The sequence below is a fragment of the Pogoniulus pusillus genome, chromosome 16 (assembly GCF_015220805.1).
Source record: "Pogoniulus pusillus isolate bPogPus1 chromosome 16, bPogPus1.pri, whole genome shotgun sequence".
In the NCBI taxonomy this organism is placed as follows: Eukaryota; Metazoa; Chordata; class Aves; order Piciformes; family Lybiidae; genus Pogoniulus; species Pogoniulus pusillus.
In genome coordinates, this window is record NC_087279.1 from 13,798,070 (window position 1) to 13,819,161 (window position 21,092).

Consider the following 21,092-nt stretch of genomic DNA (forward strand, 5'->3'; position numbering starts at 1 on the left):
CCTCCAGAGCCAACCAGTTCAGTCCAGACTGGCACAGCAGCTCTGCCACACTCCTGCTATGTCAGACCTGCTGCTTCCACTGAAGACAATTCCTTCCTGGCCCCTCTGTGGGCAGTGGTGAGGTGCTGCTCACCATCCTCTTGGGAACGAGGGTTTATGTAGGGAACTTGCACCACTCCTTCCTAGGTGAAATAACATCCCACACACTCTTTGAACCTGGTTGTTTCCAAATCACCCACCACTGCTAACTCCCCATAAGATTTTCTCCACGATGGCCTCTTCCCTCTAGGAACGGAGCATCCCTTGGCCTAATGCATCAGAAATGATGACAAGGATTATGTCAGGATTGAACCAGATTTCAGAAGACTTTCTTCAACAGTGGGAGGTGACACCTCCCTAGCATCACAACTTTTCCTGTCTTCACTCATCAGTTAAGAAAGACTTCATCATCTGTCCATGGAATGGCTTGGGCACAGCCTGGCCAGAAGAGGCACCTGCTTCCCTGGGCAGGCAGAACAGTGCTGGGGCTACAGGGTATACGATCAGGTGGCTCAGACATAACCTGCAGTCATTACAATCCCACCAGAATCGTGCCAAAATGGAAAAGGTGGCAGAGTGCACCCACTCACACTGCACCATGCCACTCAGCACCTGCCAGGAAGCAGAAGGCAAGGTGGGGCACTGTGGGGACCACCTTTGTCACTCTATCAGGCTTGTTTGATCAGGAATTCAAAGGCCACCAACCAAATCTGTTTTGTTGCCCACTGCTGGAAGAATTCTGTGTCAGAAGATCAGCAAAGGAGCCTTGCAGATGCTCTCAGGATCCTGGCCATGCCTATGTATGCTGGTGCTTAGACTCCACCTGAACCCACTGTCTGCTCCAAAACACTTCTAGGATCTCTGGGAAGGTGGTGAGGAGGCAGTTGCTGTCCTTGTCCTACTTCTGACTACAGGGCCTCTGGCCCCACAACCCCCTTGGACTTGTCCCTGAGACTTCCTGGCATGGCTCATGGAGTGATGGCTAAGCCACCTCAGTCTGCTAAGTTGCTGTTTCAGGGCCAATGGCAGTAGGGGAGAGGCCTTCTGCTGGCGTAGGGCCAGTGGCTGAGCCCTCCATGCTGCCCAGCAGCTCTTGGCTCCACTGCAGAGAAGTCTGCCTTGTGCCCCAGCTGCCAGTGTGCCATATGTACACAGTCATTGGCTAAGCCTGTCACTCAACCCTGCCAGAGGACTTCTTGCCTGCAATGTGTCAAAAAACGTCCATAAAAGCCAGCCAGGATTGGAAAAGCCATGGGGAGCAAGTGACCAGTCAGATACTGCCCCTCTTTTACCTCACAGGCACCAAACAACCCCCTCCCTGCCACCAGCCAGGGATGCACTCTGCAGGGATCTGCCACGGGACACCGCTGGAGAGCTGGAGCCTGCCAGGCACTGAGAAAACAATGGTGCAGGATCCAGTCTAAGCATCGACTTCTCTCCACACAGTCCCAGTCCAGAGAACAATTTCCCAGAGGGGGGGATGAGCACACAGCCTGAGACTGCACCAGAAGGGGACCCGGACTCCTGGGTTGTGGGAGGAGCTATGGGGCTGTTTACCAGAGGCTGTCTGAACATCAGTTTGGCACAACCTGCTGGGTGCTGCTGCCTGCTCTTATGGCAATGGGATGTGCCAGCTCCACCTGCACCCCACTGCTGCCCTGGAGCAACACTGGCCTCTCAAGGGGCTCCTCCACAGGAGCTGGAGAGCAGCATCAGCCCACTGCTGGGTTACAGCCACGTGTGTGCTGCTACCAAGTGGGATCAGCAGCCTCAAATATGACTTTGCCAAACACCAGTGAGGCAGGGTGGGTGCCCATCTCTTGCCCCGGGTGAGGTGTCGGGAGGATGCTAAGGGACACCCCTTCATCTCTTATCCTGTGCTGGGCCTCCCCTCCCCATGTTTATTGCACCAATGCATCTGGAGGAGGAAGAGATGGGTGCAAACACATGGGGATACTTGTGGCCAATCGTGGGGGTTGTTGCTCACCAGCTCAGCAGAACTCCCTCAGCCAGACAGCCAGAGCATCATCATGCTCACTACTACAAGCCTCCCTCACCCATGCCACCAGTATTTGGGCCACTCAGGCAAGTCAGCTGGCACCCAGCAGAGTGCAAGGAGACCCCAGGGGACTCGCCAGCCTCAACCCCACATGCCAGCACCTTCTGCCTGCTCAGGCAATGAGATTGCTCCATGTCTTGCTTCCATTCGGAGGCATCCATCCTCTCCTTCTCCCAGGAAAGGGTTGGATGCTTCGATCCCAGGGATTTTTAAAGCAACAACAAAAGCGTGTGGAGCTGAAGTGCCCTAAAACCAGAATATGCTAAATTTGGAGCTGAAACTGAGCCACCAGCTAGGAGCAGAGGGAGTGTGCTGTGTGCCACATCCGCCTCGCTCGCTCACACGCCCCGCGCCTGGTGTGTCATCCCCGCTCATCGCAGGCCGCGGGCGCCAGGGAGTGCAGAGAGGCTCTGCAAGTCACTCTGCACGGCCCCCAGCGTCCTGCGGTGCTCTCCCAGTGCAGCCAGGGGACGGGATCCTTGCTGGGCCATCCCACTGTCCCAGACTCAGGCTGGGGATGTCCTTGTTCACATTCTTCCCTGCCTAGACAATAGTTAGAGGTTAAACACAGTTTTGGTCCCAAGCCCAAGCTAATGAAAGTAAAAAAGCAATGAAAGTAAAGGCACCTCTTTCTCTCTGGATTTCAAACCTGGCTGCAATGTGAACTTGCAGCTCAGAAAGCCAAACATCTCTTGGCTGCACTACAAACAAGGTGGCAAACAGGTTGAGAGAGGGGATGCTCCCTCCCTGCTCTGCTCTTGTGAGAGCCAACCTGGAGCTCTGCCTCCAGTTCTGGATTCCTCAGCATCAGCTGCAGACCTGTCAGAGCAGGTCTAGAGGCTACAGAAATGGCCGAAGGACTGGAACACCTCTGAGGGAGTTGAGAGTTGTTCAGCCTGGACAAGAGAAAGCTCTGAAGAAACCTTATGGTGGTCTTTCCTTGTATAAATGGGGGTTATAAGAAAGACAGACTTCGTAGCAGGACAAGTTTTAAACTGAAAGAGGTCAGGTTTAGACAGGACATAAGGAAGAAACATTTTATGATGAAGCATGGAAACAGGTTGCCCAGGGAGCTCGTAGATGCCCCATCCCCAAAAAGATTCAAGGCCAGGTTGGACAGGGCTTTGATCAACCTAGTCTAATGAAAGATATCCCTGCCCATGACAGGGAGGTTGGACTAGATATCTTTGGAGGTCCCTTCCAACCCAAACCCTTCTGTGATTCTAGTCCTCACTGTCAAGTTGCTGCCTGACAACAGGAGATAGGGTGAAGCTTGGGTGCCTGTTGAGGGGTAGAAGTCAGGCAGAGGCTGCAGAGGAACCATCAGCCCAAGACATAGTTTGGGCAGAAAGGAAGACAAGCTGCTGGAGGGAGAGGCAGGCAGACATGTTTTATGCCAGTCATACCTCAAGCATCAAGGAAACCCCAAGATTTCAGCTTGTAGCTTGAGCAGGGTGCACATGGAGCTGGCAGGCATTGCATCCTGGCACGGATGGCACTCGGAGCCAGCTCTAGTACACTGCACAGCCATGAATATCAGGCCGTGAGAGCTGTAAAACAGCTGCCACTTCCCAGCCTGGAGAAACTCACATTTCAGAGGTAGTGAGACTGCTCCCACGCACATGCACTTGACTTTCAAATCCTCTGGGCCATGAGGTGTTTCAGAAACAGAAGGTGATATTATTGCAATCAAGAGAAGGCAGTTCCCATTAGCCAGCAGGAAAAACAAGCAGCAGAACCAGCACTGCAGCAGCAGAAACAAAGTCTCACCAAAGGACAGCAAATCCTCCAGGTAGCAAAATACAGCACCTGACAATTAGCACCTCCTGAGTCCATCGGCATCCCCTGCCCGCAGCAGCCCCCGTCCTGCCCACACCCAGGGAAAAGTCCTGCCAACACGGCAGTACCATGGCTTAGGGAGGGGCAGGCAAAAGCCAGCCCCTGAGATCTTCCCTGCAGCGGTGAGAGGGAGTGCATTTGGGCTGTGGGAGCTGTGAAATGCCAGGCTGGAGAGCTGGGAGAGCTTTTCATTTTCACCTTGGCAAAGGCAGCCCAGCATGCAATTTACACCTTGCCTGCCTGCCCGCGCCTCCCAGGGTCCCATCGCCCAATTGCTCCTGTCCTGGTGAGTGGCAGCTGTCAGGTGCAACCGCACTGAGAGATGAAGGACTCAGCCTGGCTGGGTTGGTGGGTATGAGAGTTCCCAGCATGAGGGATGATGTGGGGACCAGCCACAGGCTCCCAGGTTGCTGCTCAAAGCTGCTGTGAGTCATGAACAATTTTCTCCTCCTCGGGATGGAGACTTCTTCCTGTCCTCCAGCAAAAGGGACTAAGCTTCTGCCTTGCTGTGTATGTAGACACACTCTGGACCTTCTTCCCTTTCAGCACCCACTTGAGCTGCAAAAGAAATCCTGCAGTACATCCAGGAGCACCCTCTATCTTCAGAGATGAGCCAAGCAGCAAGTCCCAGAGAGATAAAACCTTGTAGAAAGTTGCCATGGGCAGCCAGAGCCACTGGTGCAGGGGAAGGACAAGCACTGGACAAGGCTGCCAGACTGGACACACTCAGGTCCATGTGCTTTAGGGACATACTTTTCTGCCCCCAACTATGGGAGCATCACCTGCAGAATAAGGAGCAGATGGTGCAAGCTCACACTTCATAGGGCTTGGGTCCCTCCTGGTGTCATGATTATTGGTAGTAATTAGTCCTGGAGTGGACAGTTTCAGAAGTGAAGCAAACTGGCACAAAAACAACACTTAATTTTCCTAAAAACATAGTGCTTTCTGTGTCCCCAGGTTCTGCCCTGCTCCTCTACTCACCATGGGCAAAGTGGATCAGTTGGGGAGACAGTTCTCCCTAGCTTCCTGGAGCTCCACTGTATGATCACACACTCTCCCTCCTACCCAACCCCACTGCATCCCTGCCTCTCCTCCTTCTTTCCCATCACTGCCATATACAAGCTCACTAAAGGGGGCTTTGGTTTTAACGATGCAGAAAGTTCAAGCACTGGATTGTCATTATAAGACAGGAAACCCGTGTGAATCTACCTTATTCCTCCTCCTCTGAGGCAGCAGCCCTGAGTTCCTGTCCTCATCCATAGGAACTCCATTGCTATGGGAGCGTTCGGGTGAACAGGAGGGAGAGGAGGACCACAGCTGGAGAGTGCTGCCTCTGCTTTAGAGCACAGGTCTCCAGGGACCCATGCTCTCCTTCCAGCCCTCAGAGGATGCTTTTTCAGCATTAATCACAGAGCTGAAGAGGTTGTTGCAATGATCTCTGCCATCACGGATGACTGGAGCAATGCTAAATCACTTTGCCTGCTCTGTTGCCTCAGTCAGGCTGCCAGGAGCAGCAGCTGTGGCGATTTCTCTGCCTCTTGTCAAGGTAGGGCCTTTCAGGAAAGGAATTGTTGCCCAAGACATTCTCCTGCTCATCCTGCCTTGGACAGGCATCCTACCACGCTGCAGCTTCCCACCCTATGCAAGACATTGTGCAGGTCAAAAGGGCCTCTTCAGAATGTTGGTCTTTGTGAGGCTGTTGGCAGTGACAGTAAGCCCTAACCTAGAGCACAATGCCCCTCAAGACATCCAACAACAGATTGTTTCTTGCAGTGAGAGATCTTCTTCCACGGATAACTCACAGCTGAAAGCCCAGAGGGTTCCTCATCCAGGTGGACGTTCTCAATTCACCTTGATGATTTTAACTCGTGGCCCAACACTTGCTTGAGTATTTGCCCTTCCTCAACAAGGACATTCAGTGGAGGCTTTGTCATTCTCCATCTTCTCACAGGCAGCCTCAGCTGTAATAGGTCCTGTGATGGTGTCATGGATGCTGTTCCTCATCTCCACAAGTCATCCTTCCAGGATCACAGGCATCTCCAGCTGCTCTTCCACAGCTTGTGTGTCACCAGGACAAACTCAACGTGTCACATTAATGCCCTCAGTAGGAAAACAGTGCAGTTAATAAATACCCCTTTGCCCCCTCAACCCATCTGGATGCATTCCTGTGTGACCTGAACTAGATTCTATGGTCCTGCTCTGGCAAGGGGGTTGGACTTGAAGATCTCCAGCGGCCACTTCCAACCCCTAACATCCTGTGATCCTGTCATCCTGCGAACAGCCCTGTTTTTCTGCAACGCCCCCAGTTCCTAGGCTTCATTTCATGATGAGCTAAGCTCAGCCTCACACTATCCCTTTGCAGCTGAGAAAGCAGAAAAAAGAAGCTGAAGAACCTAACCTTGTTGAACCTACATAGATAAAGCCACGAGCAGCCCAGAGCAAAGCTGGGATGCAACCACTTGATTCCCAGACGAAACAGTCTTTCCCTCCCCACCAACAGCAATCTTAATGCCAGGCTTATTAGCCTCTTTTAGAATGCAAGGAAGGCCAGCAGAGAGGAACATGAAGTGGGTTTCAACCTGGTTTGATGAAGAGGAATGGGTAAGGTGACCACATCCATCAGCATGTCACCAGTACAGCACACTGGTAAATCTGATGGCAGAAAGCAAGTTCCCCAGACAGGAAGATCTTCCAAGCTACCAGCTAAGTGCAGCCAATAGCGGAGAAATACTGTCTGACATCCTGCTCAGGGAGGCAAGGGCTTGCCTTGGGTGACAGGGGCTCCTCCTGGGCTCTCTGCAGCAGTACACTCGACCACGGGCCACCGCTCACCTCGGTTCACTGCTTCTCCTTCCCTTGCCTTGGTAACAGGCATCTCTCTCCCTCTTTTAAAAGCAAGCCAGAGCCCAGGGCAAGCACCTGTCTGAATTTTTATAAACAAACAAGGGACATCTTCCTGCAGGCTTCTAGGAAAGCCACCTCCAAACTGCCATGTCCCAGGGCTTGCACCTGCACCCCAACAATCCAGCAACCCTGCGAGGCACAGAGCTGGCGGCCCCGGTGAGCGCCAGTGTCATGGCAACTGCCGCTGGCGAGCTCAGCTAACGAAGCCCCCAGAGCCTCCAGCCACCGCACGCCGCCAGCAGCAACAACTCGCCCGAGGAAATCCCCAGCGCCTATCGACAGCGCTGGCGGGCAGGAAGCAAAGGTAAAACGCCAGGCAGGCTGCCTGCAATGCGGGAGGAGGTGGAAACGCAGGCAAGGCGAGGAGTGGGTAAGGGAGGAGAATAAGCAGCACTGGGTAAATTCATCAGGGACCTCAGGACAGCTCCAGACCTCCTCGAGCACATGTCATTTCAGCAGCTGCAAGTGCTGATCGACCTCTCCAGCCGCCCTGCCCAGAGAGGGCATGGGGAGACAAGGTGGGTCTGGGCTCCTGCCTTTTCTCTGCAGCCCTCAGCTCCTCTGCTTTGCCCCATCAGGCTCCCACAGAGTCTCAGAGGGCTCATTATCTGGACCTGGAGCAGAGAGCGCCTGCCGACCACACCGCCGTGAAGCCAAGCACCTCCAAAGCCAGGCTCTAATGCTGGCAACGAAGGCAGCAGGGGACAGGAGCAGCTGCTTTCAGTGACCTTTTTAGTCTGACGACTGCTTCTCAGCCAGCCAAGGATTGCGAGTTTGACTCTGCAGATCAATCAGGAGATGAAATTGAAGTGAGTGAGGTGAGAACGGAGCCCAGCCTGACTCTGCCCTTCCACAAGCTCGTGGCTTTACAGGTTCTGTATGCTCCCAGTGATGCTGCATGAGCCAGGAAAGCTCCAGACATACACCATGCTGCTCAGCTTTTCTGCTCTTTTCCTGCTTAGGAGCCACCTCCTCATCTCAACTCATGCTGCACTCTCCCAGGTACAGCCTTGTATTAATATCATCAAATAGCAGCACATCAATCAACACCACAATCACCAGAGCTGCCCTGGATCCTCATTAGTGCCCTTTGAGACCCAGAGGACATCTCTCCTCTTCGCAGCATGGTGGTGCCCTCACTCAAACTTTGGATACGTGGACAATGGGGAGAACTTTGGGAAAGTATCTCTGCACCTCCATCCCCATTTGCTCTTCCCCAAGCAGCTGCAATCTGTCATGGGCAGGGAGGCCCTGCACTGCTGCACCTCCATCCCAAAAATGCTGCTGGTCTAGGGTAGCAAAAGAGGACAGGTTTGAAAGCTGGTTCTGCACCCCATAGCACAGCAGAAAGCCAGAGCTAAGCCAAAGCAATGGGCCCTACAGTAGCTCCTGCTGGGAGACAGAGCTTTGCAGGGAAACTGGTGGGAGATGTAGACGAGGACTTCTAAGGGAGGCAAGAAATGAGCAAGGGAAGGACAAGTGAACATAGAACTGAGACACGCACGTGAGAGAGGTTGAAGACACAAGAGAAGAGCTGATAGCTGTGCTCCTCTGCTGCAAGCCCTCAGCCCAGGCAGCTCCCACATCTCTAACAGCCACGTTTGCGTCGCCTGTCTCCTGAACCACTCTGCAGAGAAGGGGCAATTCTTTCTCTTATCAAGACACTAACCTCTTGATAAGCTTTTGCCAACTCACGCTCTGGTTACTGTACTGCTGGGCAGACGTTACCCGAAGCTGTGAATCCACACAGCGTGAAGAGCAGAGCAGCTGGCCACAGCAGATGATAGATATCTACCTTTCTGCACATCAAGGAGCTGCCATCAGCTCCCAGCAGACATTGAACCCAGAGGAGCAGCTGAGAGTAAGCAGCCATCCAGTGGCAGGGAGAAAATGCCAGCATCCACAGTGGGAACGAGGCCACAGTTTCTCTACCTCCAGCCTTCCAAGGTGCTTTACAACAGTGCCTGTTAGCAAATGTATGAAGCCAGCAGGTGGCTGTGGACAGGCCTGCATTGTATACAATCACAGCACATCCTCTTCATGCCCACAGGGTCAGGACACTCCTTCAGGTTTCATCTGAAAGGCAACAGCCCCCAGCATCACACTGAAACAAGGACTGCCAGACTGACCACACTCCCAGCTGCCTTAAAGGTCTGTCCTTGACCTTCAAGTAGCACTCTTGCCTTAGGATTCACCTCACAGAGCTGCAAAGATAAGGGACACGGACAGTGTAACAGCTTTAAATACACCAGGAGATCTTCAGGATGGTGGCATGTGGAAGTGGAGGGGGCAGGAGCAGAAGTTTCCAGAGGTTCTGTGATGAAAACGTGTGCCCATCCAGAATCATCACTGTGATAAACAGCCAGAGTCAGGGATGCAGAGCAGATTCTAACCTGCTCTGCCTGCTGCACTCTGCTCTGTCACTCCCTTTCATCCTTGTGAGGTTGTTATAATTCCTCATATTAGCAGAAGATGAGCAGGAAAATTCATCCATCTGTGGAGCCAGAACCTGTCGGTCATGGAACAAGCTGCCAAACACCCCCCCTGCCCAAATTAAACATCAACCCAATTGCTCCATAGCACCAGAAACTCCCAGGCATCCTTCTGCTCTCTCAGCCCCTTTGAAATGCAATACCACACTGTTCTGTGTCATTTAATTTGGAGCTCAGCCTCAGAACGGCGGAACCTTGCTGATCTTCCAGAGGAAAGCAGCCCTGCAAAATGTAGAAGTGCTGGGAAGACAAGAACGCTCCCTGCCCCACCACTGACTGCGTTTTGTGACCTCACTGCCTCAGTTTTGCTATCCCAGTGCCAGAGGATGCTGGTTGGGAGTCCTTCACCTGATAGCCACCACCCTCCAGATAATACTTTAGTGCAAGCCAGAGAGGAGCTCAGGCCTTCTACTGCAGCATTGTTCTCACAACCCGAAAGCCTCCAAAAGCCTTCCTCAGCCCCCCTTTGCACACAGGTCAGGAGAGCCATATTTTGAACCCCTCAAAGAGGTAAGCTTTGGAGCTGTTCCAAGTCAGCACAGAAACCTCTACCTAGTTTCTCCCTGCTACCCTGCTACAAGGAAAAGTGATTCCCCAACATCATCTCTCCTCTTCATCAGGTTTGTTCCTCTCCTTTGTGCTGAAGGCCCATCCTTTATCACGTCACAGCCTCAGCCATGGCAGGGCAGAGGCACCCTGCCCTAAGGGAGAACCTATCTCCAAAAAACACAGCAGATGTGCATCTGTTCAAACTGGGCACGAGCCTCCAACCTCATCATGCTCACTCGAACATCAAGGAGCCCAAGAAAGGCAAACATCTGGTGGGGTGGAGACAAAGAAACAAGATGCTGCCTTGGCACACCTAGAGGCCATGTTCCATTAGCTGCTGATCCACTCTTGAGGGTAACAGGCACCTTCAAGTCTCTTACCAACACCAAGCACCATAGAAAAGATCCCAAAAGAAGTCAAGCTCATAGGTGACAGAGGACAAGCACTGACTCATCCCTGAGCTGGTCTCCAGGGAGAAGCAGCCTCCTTTGTCCACTGTGGTCTGACAGCACAGGAACAAATGCCTCTTCTCACTCCTGTACTAAGTGAAGAGGAGATGTTCCAGATGGCTGTCCACTTGGCCCGCTGGCCACCTCTGTGAAGAGGCTCACCACAGCTTGCTGCTTGCCTGGGATGGAGCAGCAGAAGCAGTGCGGGAAGCCTGGGCATCCCCATGGGCTGCAGACTCCATAAGCTGTGGCAGTTCTAAGCTTGAGTTCTTCCTGCCAATTCTGGGCACGGGTGATGGAGTTACAAACTGCCAACGTTTCTATTAAAGGCTCCAATTTTCCCTGGTTTGGCTTAAGCAGAGAGGATGCCATAAGCTGCCACATGCTGGAAAAGAAATGGGACAAAGGGAGTCCTGGAGCTGAGAGCTCCCAGGCACTTTCCAAAAGCCTGCATGCCAAGAATTAAGCACAGCTTGACCTTCCTCTTCCAAGGAGCTCGCAGACCAGCTGCAAGCTGCTCCAGAACCTTGCAAAGGCAAAAGCAGCTGGAGACCATAAAGATGAACCAGGTGGTCCTGGCAAATCTGGAGGAGTATAAGAGGGCCGGGATTTGGCAGCATGATTTCCCACAGCCTGTTGGGACAACTCGAGTTCAGCACCAGGTGTTTGCTCCAGAAAGCAGGAAGGGACGTACTGGGTGTACGCAGAGCCTGCACCTAACTGTTCTCTGTAGGTTGTATCCACTCTGCAGGGGCTGTGACTCTCTGTGCGTGTGGACAGAGAGGAAAAGCACAGGCTGAGCCCACTGAAAGCCTCCCTGAGATGTGTGCAGCTCTGCAGACCACCACACTCCCAAAGACTGGCTGCCTCCAGCTTGCTGCCTCCACCCAGGGCCACCGGCATGCAGTAGCATCAACTCAAGCATCCAAAGGGCAGTGGCTGCTGCAGGCAGGCAAAGACAACAGCATTTATATACATATGCAGCCCTGTTGAAAGAAGAGACCCTGAGGGCTTTCAGTTTGACCCTCTGCTTTGGAGCAAACAGCTGGGCTCAGCTGCCTCACCAGGGTGCCAGCACCAAAGCAGCCCCAAGCCAGTGCCTTGCCTAAGGCATGCAAGCTCTCGGCACAGGAATGAGTGAGAACTGATTCTGTTCTTTCATCCCCGTGATCTGATCACCACTCAGTCTCACCACTCATCCATCCTTATTTTGGCTCTGTGCAGAAGAGAACTGTTTTCATTCTGCTGCTTTCCCTAAAGCAGGGCCTTTCCTACTATTTTATACCTAACTAGAATAAAAAAGGTGCAAGTTAGTCATAGCACAATGGTCCTTTCTCTAGAGGTAAAAATGCCACTGCTTTCAAATTATCTCCCTGCTCCACAGGTTTTAAAGTGGGAGCTTCACAGCAGGGAAACTGGGCCAACAGCATTTGCTGGAGAAGAGCAGCATTTCTAAGAAGCTGTTTCACATTTGATCAGGTTCATTTTGCTGTTTCTCAAGCCTGGCACAGCTGGCACGGTCTGGCTCAGGAGGCCACAGAGTAGAGCCAGCCCAGAAAAAAAATCATTAGGACCCTGCTAAAATAACTGCAGAGAGGCAGAATCAATCTCATCCTCTAATTAATTGACTAGCTAGCAAGGAGGAAAGACCCCAAGGTGTGGGACAGTGTCACTGCTTGAGAGAGTTGAACCTGTCTCCAACAGCTGACAAAGAAAACCATTTGAGCCGACTGTATCCTCTGGGATTCTCTATAAATATATCTGGGGAGAGCACACGTACAGATTGAGCTGATAAAGAGATCTGATGGAAAAGCACTACAGCATTTTACTCTCCCTCCCTGCCCAAGGCAAGCCATTTCAGCTCTTTGTCTCCCTTGGACAGCCAAGTGAAATATGCCCAGCTTCCTCTTGATCATTAATCCTCGCTGCAAAGGCGAGGCGGGGAGCAAATCTTTGTGTCTGAGTGGATTCGTCTCTGTGACAATTTTGCAAGGCTAAGTCCTTAGGAGGCTGCAAGCCCTGGTTTTCCAAAGCAGCGGCTGGGAGAGCGAGGTGGCTTCTCACTGCTTCCTCCCGGGATCCAAACGCCCCCAGCAGGACCACTGGCTGACAGGCAGCACTGAGCCAGGCTTTTGGCCATCGGGCTATTGGGGATGCCTGCACAGTTTGACAGGCACTTGAAAGTTTGGTCTCCTCCCAGGAGCTGCCTTTGGAAATGGTCCTGGAAAAGGAGTTGGGATAGTAACAGGATGAAAATGCTGGACCTCACAGGAAAGCATCCACAGTGGCAGAGACCCAGGGCCAAGCTGCCAGATGGAACACCCTCCCCAAGGATGTGGTGGAGTCTCCACAGACAGAGGCTTTCAAGATGTAATCAGGTGTTCCCACTCCTATGACAGGCTGGACTAGCCAATCTTTCTAGGGCCCTTCCAGCCTAGGTTGTTCAATTAGAACCGAGGAGGCCACGGTGACCAGGAGCCTGTGTTCCCACCAGCTGCTTCCGTGGGACCAGGACACCTCTGCATGCTGCTGAGGCAGGTGCTTGCACAGCCTCAACAAGAAACTGGGGAAAAAGCAGGTGATTTCACACATAAGACAGGTTTCAGAGGCAGGGAAGGAGCCTTTGTAAATACTGAAGCTCAAAGCTGGCCAGAAAACCTCTTCTCTGCTCAAAGCAGGGATGTCACCAGAGCTGCAGTTTTACACCTGCCCCCAGAACTGAACAGCAGAAGCCGAAGCTGCATGCACATGCTTGCAAAAGGAGAAGCACTTGCAAGCACAAGGCAGCAGAGCAGCAGGTATGGCACTGGGCAGCTGCACACACACCAACCAGCACATGCTAGTTTGCCTGGCATAGGTCAGCCACGTCAGCTCCATCAGGGCAGTGCTCAGCACCAAACAAGGCCAGTGCTAAGTCACTGCCCTCCTTCAAGGACCAGGGAAAAACCGACAGCAGATGAGTAGTGGCCTGGGGCTGCCAAATTCCTCTGGAGAAGTGGGAAAGCAGGGATGCCTGCTGCGAGTGGCAGCAGACATGACGCAGAGCCCCGGATCCCCATATGTTCCATTAGAGGCACAGGAGGAGCACATTTGCCTGCAGACACAGGTTAAAGAGACCTGCTCTGCTGCACCAGCTGACCCTGAGCTACGCCCAAGGGTCCTCACCAGGTTAAAAGACACGGTGCACCAAAACCCCCTTCCACCTGACTCGGCTCCCAGCCTGACCTCGTGGGTGGCCTGCCCTCGCCTGCGCAGTGCTGAAGGCAAGGTCACTCCTGCTCACACAACTGGAACTTCAGAGGGGTTTGTCACTGAAAACATTCAATAAATAAAAGCTGCTGCAAAGGCAGGAACTGATGCGATGTGACACTCAGCGAGGGGCTGCCAACCAGCAGTGAGCAGGCAGCCTCACTGGAAAGAGACCACTGAAAACCAGCTGTCAGCACAGGTCAGTGGGAGGCAAATGTGTCTGTGAAGGCAGCAAGTCCATGCAGAGACACTCTGTGGTGCCTCTTTGGATCCTGCACTTGTATGTCACCTTACAGAGAGGCCTGTGCTGAAGCATCATCACAGTATCCACCTCCTGTCTGGTCCTCCTGCCCAGCCCAAAGATCAGATCTCATTTTGGAAGCAGAATAGCAAACACTCTACTCATCCCCAAGCTCAGTGGGATTCCTAAAGGAGAAGAGAGACCCAGTCTACTACGTAGCATTCATGGATGTGAGTGGCAGGTGACACAGACAACACCATTTAGGGTTTCCTTGGTCAACAGGACAAACCAAGCCAGCGCAGCACTTGAGCTGTGTTTTGTTTCTAAGAGGGGAAATAAGTAGAATGGGTCTTCTGTTACCCCTCATTTCCAAACCCTGCTGGCTATCATCATCAGGGCCAAGCCAGGAAGGTTGCTTGTCAGCAGTGTTGTCCACTCTGAGTCAGACCGCAATGTGGAGGTCAAAAAACTACTGAAGTAGGAAAAAAATGGAAACAAAAAACCTTTGATCTTCCATCATGAGTCCATCCGCACTGTCCTCCTCAAGCACCCACATCCCTCCCCAGTGTTTCTCTATCACCAGTCACCTCCCCACACTGAGTACCACTCACTGGATGTGCTTCGAGTCTGTGGCTATACCCACACCAGAGGTGTCTGAAGGTACTCAGACACCTCTGACTTGGGATGGTCCCAACCTGCCACCGCTGCAGCTCCCAGGTACACAACCAGTGGGATCTGTGTGCTAGCGATGTTCATCTGCAGTGCACAAGTCACGTGTGCCCAAACCTACAGCCTGAATTGGGACCTGTGAAGACATGTGCAAGGGCTCCCAAAACACTTACCCTGGAGTCTGTATCCTTATTCCAAGCCTCTGCCAGCCCAGGGCCCAGCAGCCTGTCATGCTGTCAGCTCTGGTCTCGTCTCTGCCATCAATACAAGTTAGATACGTCAAATTCTCTATGGCTCTCAAGGGCTTTTTTTACCCCATTTTTATTTGATTCATGAAGATCACGTAACAGCAGCATCAGATAATCTCCTGTCTTCCTGGGAGCTCTACAGACCTATACTCAAGTGCAACTGAAGGTCATCCCACCTATCCAGACAGCTGAAACATCACCTCTTTTCCCAGCACCCCAAACCTCTCAAGGCATCCACAGTCATCTTGGGGAATGGGAAAAGGGAAGGAGTAAGATGGAGAGCTCCATCTCCCAGAAAGCCACAGACGTACTCTGCATGGTGAAACACTGATGCAAAGAGGGAGGTAATCCGGATGAGTCCTTCCAGACCCACATGACGAGACAGAGGGCAGCAAAAAAAAGATGAGGTGCAGCCACACCCACAAGGGTGCTAGACACTGAGGTTTGGCTGCTGTAAGAGAGCATGTGTAGGTTTCCAGTCCCCTACATACAGAAAGCTGTTCAAATTAAGAAGCCATTTGGGTCACTGGGTAGGGGAGGAGAGTCTGAAGGATGGCACAGATTCTAGCCATGTCAGCCAGGGGAAACCTTGGTGGCATCACTGAAAGGGAGGAGCGTTCAGCGAGTAGTTTTGCATTGGATTTAGGACAAAGCCAGACAACATGGGCAGAGGATGCTCATGAAATGTTTGCTCTCCCAGGGGAAGGCTCACAGGTTCAGATAACATACATTTAAAGCTGGAGTCCTGGCTGACAGTCTGTCCATGTGTCAAGGGGTGATCTCTGGATGGCTGGAGACGTTAGAAAGTCCCAGGAGATACAGCAGCCTCTATCTGCTGACATTCAAACAGGTAAACAGCACAAGGCAAAGACTGAGCCAAGGCAAAATAAATGGATGGCTGCAACTGGACCGAATCACCAGGAAGCAAAGGAAGATGGTACAATGAACGTGAACCAACTCATGTTTGCAGCTGTCAGACCCTGCTGGCAAAGAGGATTTAATTTTTGTGACAACTCTGGGCTAGACTGAGGAACAAGGCAGCACCTGGGCCACTCATTCAAACTCCGAGACAACACGTACGACTTGAGAGCATTTCCCATTTCTAATCAAGGAACTACAACTCCATCAAAGGACAGAGGCACGTGTTTGAAGTCACTGTTAGCTGGCTCAGAAGAGATTCATAGCTGGAGGTCCACTGTAGGGCAGAAGATCTCTACCAGAGATCTGTGCACTACAGCAATAGGAAGGTTGCTGAAATAAAGCTGTGCTAGAGACAAATCTAAGAACTTCTAAACTGAAAACAGGTCAAAAATAAATAAATGGATGCAGGAATTAATATAGAAAAATATGAAAAATACACCGTGGAAGACATTACAAGTTCTGTATATTTAGCTTATCAAAGAGAAGGGAGATTGCACCCTAAACTGCCACAGCCAACACAGGGAGCAAAGCTCACTCCAAGCCAGCATGCTGAGGAATAACACATATCCCTGGCTCTCAACAGCAGCAGGGCTTATGGAGTACCCTGACCCAGCACCCCCACAGACAGGAGGCTGAGAAGCATGGCAGCCAGGCAGAAGACAACCTGACAGCTCCCAAATCATTCCTGGCATTACAGGCCCATGCCAGTCACTGCTGCTCAAGGTGTGCACTTTAAAGCAGTGATTCACAAGCCCACAGAGCCCAGGGGAATGGAAAGATCTGGAATTTTGCTGAATGTTGGAGGATGCTTTTGCAAGACCAGCTAAAGAAATTAAACCCATTTTCCAAGTTAGGCAGAGTTTGGAGTCAGACAGTTCAGGCTCTGCTTCAGAGCAGGGTGCAAGGCAGCCAGCATGATGCAGGCAACACTCTCTTTCATGCCTCCACTTGCACATCCTCCTTGGCTGGAGAGAGCACAAAACTGAACCAAAACCCCACAGAAAGAGGCCAGGTTGAGCCAATCACTTCTAAGGCTGCCACAGGGGAACCTGCCAGCTCTGCCTCAGATGCAATAAGCTGTCTCTCCAGCTGCCTTGGGAGACTCAAGCCTACCTGCCTGACAGTCACTGCTAAATGCCAACACAGACACAGAGAGCCACAGGCACATGCAGCCCACCATGAAGAGTTCATTACATCCAAGCCAGAATAAATAGTTCCTGCAATGCTGGGAGGTTACAGGGAACAACTCGTTCTCAGAGCTGTCAGAAAGGGTCCCTACCAGCAAAGAGCTTTGCAGAATCTCTCTGTTGGTTCAAGGAGTCAGGACTGCTGGGTCTGACCAGTAACTGTGCTGTGGGGCAGGAGTGTGCACCCCAAGAAAGCAGAGCATTCCTACCTGCAGCAGGGAGAAGCATCAGCAGGAACTCTTGGGAAAGAAAGACTTTCAAGGGCCACTAGATAACCACAGCCCATGTCTTAACCCACATGTGAAGCAATGAGCCAGCAGGCTCTCCCAGGCTTCTCCAAAGGAGATTCTAGCCAACAACTTGCTGCTGCTGTCAGCCTGCCATCCCAGGGGAAGGATGTCCTCTTACCTTCTGAGGATAGCTGCAGCCATTTCTCCAGAGTTCCTGAAAGCTGTGGCTGCACCCTGAGACTAGTAGAAATACCATCTCCTGGAGCCCACAAGAGCCAAGGGGTGAGGAGGCATGCTGCAAGTGCAACCTGACAGCATCACCTCCTGCTCCATGCCAGCCCATCTCTCTTGTCCCTAATAAAAGGGGGCCCTCCCATCCTGCTTACTTTTTAAATTGCTGTTACAAATTATATCTTCAATCTTCCCTGTTGTGAAGCAGCAGCAGCAGCAGACCGGGACACACAAAGCCCAGGCTGCAGAAAGATGGCACCACTGCATCCACACTGTTCAGAAAACCTGAGCCACAGGCATCCCCAGTAACTTAGTGTAAGTCCAGAGGGAACCATACCTCCCCTCATTGTCCACCAGCCTTCAGCCTCTGGCATCCAACATCCCCAACAGCTAACCTCAGAGGACACTGCAGGAAGGGCATTAGAGGGCTACCTGCAGCAGAGCTGCCTCCAGTTCTGCCCTAGACTTTCCCATCACTTTTCACAGTCCTGCTCCCTCAGCTAGAACCTAAACCCTCAGTTCCTTCACCCCACATACACCCTCCAGTCCCCTTCTCCTCCCATTCTTTCCCAATCTTTTAGCATCTTCAGAGCTTTCTCTACTTTCCCTCTCCATCTTCTACTCCTCTTCCTGCCTCTTCCACCTCCCTCTCAATCCTCTTTCCTACATCTCCTCCCTATGACCAGAGGAGCCATGCTATCCTCCTTCCACGTCAGCTAATTCCTCTCCTCAGAGAAGTCACCACTTCATCTCTGCTATTGAGTCCCCTTTCATGTCTCCTGGCTTTTGCCACTGCCTTCCCTTCCTCCCTGTGAGGAGAGCAGTGGGGAGACCTGCACGCAGCAGGCTTGATCCCCAGCTCTCATTAAGAGTCCTTCTTGAAGCAGGCACAGCATGAAATAAATAAATAAACCAAATCTCTGTCTCGCTGCTCTCTCGGGTTGCTTAAGGGAGCCAGGCTTGGGGGTGGGATGAAGGATGCTATTTGGGGAAGCTGTCTCCATGGCAACCCCCATTCCCACCACCAATCGGGCACAGGTCACCTGTTTCCATGAAAGTTTCCTTCTCTCCCTCCCCATCCCTCCACTTTAGGAAGCTTGAGCACAGACTCAGAGGTGCAGACAGTCCAGCATGCTGGAGAGGCCACAGAGATAAAGGAGAAGCAGCAGGGATGCTCCTGGCATGGCCACAAATGGCCTCCAAATTTCCCCATGTGACGTCAGAGGAAGCCAGGGCATCCTCGTTATACAGCCTGTGGGACCAGTAGTACCCACTCCACCCTGCCCACAACAGCAAGGAGACTCCATGTCTCCCCACCTGTGTCCCCATGGTCAGTACCCCATAGGCAGAAGGGGTACACTCTGCTGCAGGACTTAGGATCACCTTTAGAGGTTCCTTTCAGCCCAAAACATTCTATGATGGACACAGGCACGCAGCCTGACACATGTAGCATTTGGACTGGGGCAGAGATCTCAAAGCACCCTCCCCCTCTGCACGTGGCCCTGGGCACTGCATTCCCATAGGATTTCAGTTCTTTACTGTGAAGTCAGCCAGTCCCGTAAATGGTGCCAGGTGCTCCCAGAACAACCCATGGCTCCCTTTTTAGCTCCAACAACTCCAGCCCTCACGCGACAGATGCGCTTGCAGGGACCTTCCCCAAGTGTGGCAGTGTCAGCTCTGCGTTGCTGAGCACTCCCGCAGCCAACCTGGTGCTCCCACCACTGCCAGCCCCCTGCCTGCACGCCCACACACCCACCAGAGGGCTGGCAGCAGTGCCCAATAGCCCCCACACCAAAACAGACAGCAGAGCTCCAGGAAGAAACAGAGAGAAGATGGAGTGAGAAGAGGAGAATGGGGAACTGGTTCTGCTCTCCACCAGCTCTCCAGCATGGTGGGAATGCAGGCAGCAGCAGTTCCAGCCACCGCCACCTTTAGCACCTCTTCTGCTGGTAGCTCCCTAAGGGCAAGGCAGGCAAGAAGGTCGGCAAAGACCCCTGGCTGAAGTTCTGGGGTTAGCAGCCAGGCAGCCATCCTGCAGCAGAGCACAGGCTGGAGGGATTCACACAGTTCCCCCACAGGGCTGGGAGTTTCGCCAGGAAAAGCAAGTTTATAAATAGTGCATTTCAACGCAAACAAACCAAAGAGGCAGAACTCGACAGTCAGCTAAGCCAGGGGCTGAGCGTCAGTCCCTCCCCAGCATCCTCCCCCACTGGGAAGGATGGTCCCTTCTCTCCATCACCCAGCTGGCCAGCACCATCCTGGCTCTTTAGAAAGTCTAGATCTAGAGGTGTCCCTGTCAGATGTGCTCCTTGGGAACACCCTTGCTGCAGCTGCTCTGGCAGACAGAACAAGGCAGCTGAGCTGGCTTCAAAGACAAGAAGCAAGTGGGGTGGCCACCTGCTCTGCTTGGGGGCAAGGGCAAACACAGCCCACAGCAGCCAGCTGCCCAGCCAGCACCGAGGGCCACAGATTTCGATGTATTGCATGATAGTCTTCATAAGGGCACAGGCTAGAAAGTTTCTAACTTCTCCTACAGAAGACAGCTGCACCACTGACGAGGCTGGCACTTGAACCAGAAGTTGCATGGCACGCCGCATTACACTGACGGGGCACGTACCTGCCAGCTCCCAGCAACAAGCAAGGCACTCAAGGGGAAAAAATGGCTTTTATCTGTGCGTTAAGAAGAGCAGCAACTTGTCAGATGAGAACTTGCTTCTCATAAACACAAAACAGCAGAAAAGACACCCCTGTGCCTACAGAGTGAACGGAACGACACGCCTGCTGGGGAACTACCTGCCAGATTGCAAAAGGAGGAGCTCTTGATGGTAGGGCCCATGGGAAGACAACAAGAGAGGACATGTCAGAGCAGTCCCATCAGCTGTCAGGCAGAGCAGCCTCTGACAGCCCACCAAACACATGCGATGTTCTTCACGCCACACTTGCTTACCTTGATGTAGGTGTCAAGGGCTGGGTGGACACGGTTGACTGCTAGATGGATGGACAGTGGTGTAGTAAATGGGAAGGTTGCCATGACCACATGGCTGGGAGCAGGGAAGGAGAAGATCTTGAAGCCATACTTCTGGAACCGTTTGATCTGCTCCTCCGATGGCTTTGCATCTCCCTCGCTCAGAATTCGGCCTATGGCAAAGCGGCACTTCTCTGGAGACACCTAATGAGGGGCACAGACAGACAGCACCAGAAGAAGAAAGGCTTAATATTGGCCAGAACCTCATCCTGCTGAGCATGGGAGCAAGAGTCCATCATGAACCAGAGTTAAATGTAGTGGCCCAGCATGACAGGACACACAAACCAGGTGCCCACTTCTAACCAAGGCTGATCCAGGCACACGCTGTCCACATTCCTCCCAGCCTAAGCTCACAGCCAGTGGGGCTCCCCTCCTTGGAGGGCAGAGAGACTTGCAGCAGAGAACTAAATCCCATCGTGTTGCTCACCCGACTCACCCTGGGTGGCAGCCGCTGCAGAAAGTGTCTCTCCTGAAGCCCATCAGCGACTAAACTATTGAGGCTGGCTCACCTCTGCCCCCATTTGCAAGACATTCCTGCGACGCCAGGGGGCGCTGCTAAAAGAGAGTGACAACAACCCGTCCAGCCTGCATCCATCCCACCCCAAGGAGGTCATCCTTGACCCATCAGCACTTAGCTGGAGAGAAATCCAGAGGCTGCTGGGTCAATCTTAGGGAGGCACACTCAGCCCTGCTCAGTTTTAGAGATGGGAAAACTGAGGCACCCAAGACTTGCATGCAGTTACCAAGCTGTTTGTAGCAA

At 52.6% G+C, this 21,092-nt stretch overlaps 1 protein-coding gene across 2 annotated transcripts in view; it reads right to left on the minus strand.

Moving 5' to 3' along the window:
• Positions 1 to 21,092, minus strand: part of TEX264 (testis expressed 264, ER-phagy receptor) — a 39,442-nt gene that overhangs the window by 10,801 nt on the left and 7,549 nt on the right. For both annotated transcript variants that reach the window (XM_064156639.1, XM_064156640.1), the window contains exon 4: positions 20,255 to 20,476. In XM_064156639.1, coding sequence (XP_064012709.1) covers positions 20,255 to 20,476 — 222 coding nt within the window. The remainder of the gene's footprint in view (positions 1 to 20,254; positions 20,477 to 21,092) is intronic.